Below are 5745 nucleotides of genomic sequence, written 5' to 3'. Positions count from 1 at the left end.
GAGAGAGCAGACAAGTGCGGATTTTGCAACAATGACGCCGAATGTTATAACGATGCGTACGGGCAAGTAAATTTGTTATCCTAAGTGCCCTACGGCCACCCGAAACGACTTCCTTCTCGGGGGGTGCTCCACTTCTCCCCTCCACTGCACCCCCACTAACGTGGAGGGGGTGTGTTACGTTAGGATAGGTCAACCCTCGTGTACTCAGTCAGCGATCGAATGTGAACCGATATAGTTGTGTTTCCACTTTCACTTGCGACACACACGAACAGTTCACTCACTCGTTTCCAGCCACAAAAGTTACAGTTCAGTTAGTTTTTTTTATTGCTAAAGACAGTGCTTGTTGTGTGGTGATGTTTTAGCAGTTCCTGGGACTTATTCTACGTGTAACATGCCTCTGCTTCAAGAAAACACCCCCAAAAGAGGTACGTTGAAAAGTTTTGTGTTTTTTGATGATGATCAGTCTGATTTGATTAGAATTTGATCAGTTACTCATAAGGATAAAGTTAGAATAAGAGACGTGTCAATGTTTTTTTTTTTTGATGTGAGTCACATGTGCTAAAATCCCATTTACTACAACTACAAGTCGGGCCAGCAAACCGTGATTTATGCGCGAGATTTTTGCGAACAGCAATGGCGAAACTGGTGCAGAAAGTAATTAATAAGAAAGGGGTAATCAGAGAGATGAATTGGGCACTCCTCCCGGTGTTTTCTTGGGATGAGGCGCAGACGCGAGCCATTATCCTTGCCCATTATCTCCTCCCCTTCCTTCATTAGTATGGTCTTCCGCTTAACCCTTCTGTTTCGCGCTCACTCTTGCTCCCCACGTAATATTATTCACGATCTTTGACTGGCGCTCAGATTGCCCTGGCACACCGTGAGGTGAACACTTCTCCTAGTGCTTCGACAATTAGATATTAACAATCAACAATCGTTTTGCGAAGAATGTTTACCCTCAAAGGTAAATACTGTTTTATAATGGAAACACTTTTCGAAACAGCAACTGTACACGACACACGTGATTCATCGCGCTTCAACGGGCTCCAATGTATCGGAATTCATATAATAACATCCCTAAGACATTCACAAAGTACACAATGGACCCAAGACGTCCTGAATAGATACTAGACGTGTCCCATCTTATTCGCTCGAGTGATCCACCGCCTTGCGACATACAAATTATTTACAACCATTCAAAACACCTCCGTGACAAATTAATCTCCCATTTTTTTTGAATTGAATATTTTTCTAAAAGGATTTTTTTATTTATTTTTAGATATCTTGTCCTCAAGGGAGGAAGATTCCTTGAAGAGTCCTTTGACAAACGTTGGGTATCCAGCGTTCCCGAACCCAGCCATGTTCACTCCATCGCAATTATTAATGGCCAGCCAATTAATGGCAGCCACCGGACTTGGAAATCCTGCCTTTTTCCATCCGGGCCTTATGCCCATGGCCTGGCCCGCAAATTCCCCTCCGTCGCCACCGACCAGCAACGAACAACTATCTCCGGCCTTGAAGTCCAGAAAAGTCAACAACAATAACAACAACAATAACAACATAGTAACCAGCACCAGCGTAGACAGCAGGAAAAGAAAGACCACCTGGAAAACCGAAGAAGACATTTCCCTACCCCTATCGTCGCCAACATCCAGCTCATCTCCGCCCTCCAGCACCGAAGCCAAAGAACCAAACCGCGACAAACAATTCACCTGCGGCGTGTGCAACCGATCGTTCGGCTACAAGCACGTCCTGCAGAACCACGAGCGCACCCACACCGGCGAGAAACCCTTCGAATGCCCCGAATGCCACAAGCGATTCACCCGCGACCACCACCTCAAAACCCACATGCGGCTGCACACGGGCGAACGGCCCTACCACTGCGAACACTGCGACCGCCAGTTCGTGCAGGTCGCCAACTTGAGGAGGCACCTCCGCGTCCACACCGGCGAACGGCCCTACTCCTGCGAGCACTGCACCGCCAAATTCTCCGATTCCAATCAGCTGAAAGCCCACATGCTGATCCACACGAACGAGAAACCGTTCTCGTGCGACCGATGCCACAGCCGGTTCAGGCGGCGGCACCACCTTCTGCACCACAAGTGCGGCGTGCCGGAGAAGGAGATGAGCCCGGTGTCGGACGAGACCGAGGAGGACCTGAGGTCCAGGCGGGCGCTCCATCCGCCGTCCATTCCGCTGATCACGCTCCCGTTGCACGTGGCTTTGCCCGAACAAACCGAGCCGGAGGATTTGTCGATGAGCACGGGGATGCACTCGCACAGTAGCGGGGGCGATTCGCCGATGTCGCGGAGTCCCAGCTCGCACGAGGACGAGTACGAGCACCAGGAAGTGGCGCTGTTCCTCCAGCGACGACCTGTTCTAGATCACTCCTAGTCATTGTAGATGTATATCGATTTACGGGTATGTTGAATCAAAGTATTCCAATTTAATCAGGGATATTTTCTTTTATTATTTAATTTGTATTATACAGAATGTTTTGTACAGTCAGGTATACAAGTTCCTCCAACCAATAGCCTAGTTTGTAATCTTATGTATTCGGTGTTTCGTTTGAACGGATATGCTTTGTACACGAAAAGGCAAATACTAATTTTTACCGGAGCTTCAACGAGTTTAATTGTGACAAATTTCAATTTCAAAACTATTTCTTCATGTAGATGTATATAATGATGTTTTATGTCCCTTTTAACTAATGCTTAGAGTTAATTAATTCAATAATTAAGTGTGTAAATAGATTCGAAATTCATTAAATTACACACGGCTAAAATTCTAAAGATTGTAAATATTTCGTCGATTTTATTTAGTGTCTAGTACAAGTAATATTAGAGTGGATGAGTATCCGGTGAGATGCATTGTCAATGCAGCATAATAAAACTTTCCAAGAAGTTATATAACAAAAATTACGCAAATATGAATTTTATGTAGAAAATCCAATAGAAAAAGGAACGACGGTCTCGTTGTCCCATTTTACCTGGAAATAACGGCGTGCAAAGTGCAAGTTTGGCCTCGTTTAAATTGCCCAAATTTGCATATCGGCTCATAAATTGCAGTTTGAAAAGGTCTCGAAGACAAGGTCGGTTTTTGATTTATATAAGGGCTTTGTGCCGTTTCGCGTCGGTTTTTGAAGTTTTCAAAGTCATTATTTTAGCGAAAACCGCCTGTATAATTGACCGAGCCGTTCCCGAAATGACAAGGGTTTAATCCTTTAATGGGCAGTTTGCACGTTGCGACCAAAGAGGCAACAATTACTGTTAATTAACGTTCGAAAAACGGATTTTCTTACCTTGGCCATAACGATTTTTTTGAAGTTGAAATTTGAACTATCACAGAACTCTTTCAGTGTAAAAGAGGTACGAGGAAAACTTGTTTGGAAACAAGTTTTTAATTTACACGTTTCTTTTCACACAATCAATTGAAAAGTGATACCGGCGTGAGTAATTTTAGTATTTGCCGTTTTGTGAAACGACTCTCTTATGATGTGAATTTTTGTACATAGTCTACACATATCAAATTATATTAAATGTAAGTATTATAAAGTGTGGTTTATTGTTTTCCTCTCTATATGTAAAAGGTGGCTGTTTCGTAATAATTGTTATTAATTTTTTTTGTTGATTGTCGGCGTATGTATTTTTGGTGGTCCAATACATATTTATTTGCAATATTTGTAAGAAGGGAACCATTATCTTAAAATTATATGTGCCATTTATTTATATTTGACGAGTTGTTTAATGGTTTTATTATTTTTATTTGCGATGGGTGTATAGAAATTTTTGTTTAAATTTATTTACGATAAATAACAGGGTTACCAAAATAATATTAGTTTAGTTGATAAAATATTCTGATGATATTTGTTGTTTCTACTATAGTTATCCGATGCGTCACAAAACCCATTTACCATTATATTTTTTGTATTTATGTATATAGTTTATAAAACAAAATGGCTTTTGTGAAGCATCGGGTTGATCTAAATGTGGCTACTCAGTATTCTTAAGATGAATAAACATTAAAACCAATATCTACCTCTGAGTACCTCTCTTCTCTTTCCATATGAAACTTAACAAGACTGATTTTTATTAGATTCCTACAGATATATTACAGATTTATTATAGACATTTTGTAAATAAAACCAATATGTATGTGATTGCGGATCAGGACAGGAACATCGAACAAATTGATCGATCTGCAAACATGTATTGATCATGACTCTACCTCATCCAAAGCTAAGTACAAACGAACTAGACAAAGACTGATTTAATTTTGGTCGAATATTTAAGGATTCTGATCCGCTTTACGCGAGGGGTTTCGGATTAACAAAATTCATGTCGACAAAATTAGATCAAGGCATTCCGATTTGTTATGTTCCCTCTATCCATGTGTTACCCCCGAACCAATGTGATCGTTCGATCTTTGTAAATTGGTGTACTTATATTATGTCAATAACTATTTTATTATTAAAATATTCGTTATTAAAAATTACCGTCTTTTATTTATAATACTTATTTTATATTTCATCCCCCATTTAATGATAATGAGGAAAGTTTTAAAAAGGTGAGTAACATAGTTTAAGTTGACATGAACTATGAATAAACAATAATATTGAATACATATCAAATAGAATTTGGACAGTATGTCTATCAACTAAAGATATTTACTTTTTATATTCATTATAGAATATTTATTTTCAAGTTATTACTAAAAAATTAAATTGAAGTCCTAAAATTAATATTAAAATTTACTTTTTGACAATTTAAATTTATTTTGGTATAAACCAAATATTATATAAATATAATAGAATAATATTACAAAAATATGAAAATATGAATAAACTATAAGAAAAACAATTAAATTTTTTTATATTTCATTAATTTTCAAAAATTAATTAAATGTAAACATTCATTGTTATATAAAATTTGAATAAAAATACATAGAATTTTTTCGTTTTAGTTAAATAATACTAATTTATTTATTATACTTTTACTACAAAATTAGACTATACTTTTGAAATTGACATTATTTCAATTTTCATTTTGACAAATTTTCATTAAATTAATGTAAAATTTGAATAAACAACATAGAATCTTTTCTTTTTGATTAAATAATAAATTTATTTTATTAATTTCCATATTATACTTTTTAAAAATTACATTAAACTTTTAAAATTAATATTATTTCAGCTTAAACTGACAATTCCAAGATTTTTATGTTTATAATTTAAAATTGAGCACGGGGATGCACTCGCACAGTAGCGGGGGCGATTCGCCGATGTCGCGGAGTTTAAACTTTTAAAATTAATATTATTTCAGCTTAAACTGACAATTCCAAGATTTTTATGTTTATAATTTAAAATTTGAATAAAAATATAGAACTTTTTCTTTTTAATTAAATAATACTAATTTTCATATCAAACTTTTTATTAAATTACTACTAAACTTTTAAAATTAATATTATTTCAACAGACACTTTGACGTTTACAATATTGTTAGCTTTATACATATTATAATACAATTGAAAGCATATTTTTAAATATATTTAATTTGAGTTAATTTTGGAGAATATCAATTTAATTAAATAAAATCATTCAATTCATTGTAAAATTTGAATATAAAATATGGAACTTTTTCCTTTGGATTAAATAATTTATATATTATTCTTTTTATAAAATTACAATAAATTTTTTAGCGTAATATTATTTTAACATTTAATTTGACAAATATTATTTTTTTGGTTTAT

At 36.0% G+C, this 5745-nt stretch overlaps 1 protein-coding gene across 1 annotated transcript; it reads left to right on the top strand.

Moving 5' to 3' along the window:
• The first annotated feature begins 242 nt into the window (after positions 1-242).
• On the top strand, positions 243-4419 carry LOC109594733 (protein krueppel-like). Its single transcript, XM_049964300.1, has 2 exons — positions 243-425; positions 1277-4419. The coding sequence occupies exons 1-2, from the start codon at positions 392-394 to the stop codon at positions 2389-2391; spliced, it is 1149 nt and encodes a 382-aa protein (XP_049820257.1). The 5' UTR covers positions 243-391; the 3' UTR covers positions 2392-4419.
• Positions 4420-5745: the final 1326 nt, after the last annotated feature.

This window comes from Aethina tumida, chromosome 3, assembly GCF_024364675.1.
Source record: "Aethina tumida isolate Nest 87 chromosome 3, icAetTumi1.1, whole genome shotgun sequence".
Taxonomy (NCBI): domain Eukaryota; kingdom Metazoa; phylum Arthropoda; class Insecta; order Coleoptera; family Nitidulidae; genus Aethina; species Aethina tumida.
Note: the sequence above shows the minus strand (reverse complement) of the source record. Positions and strands in the feature narration are given on the sequence as shown.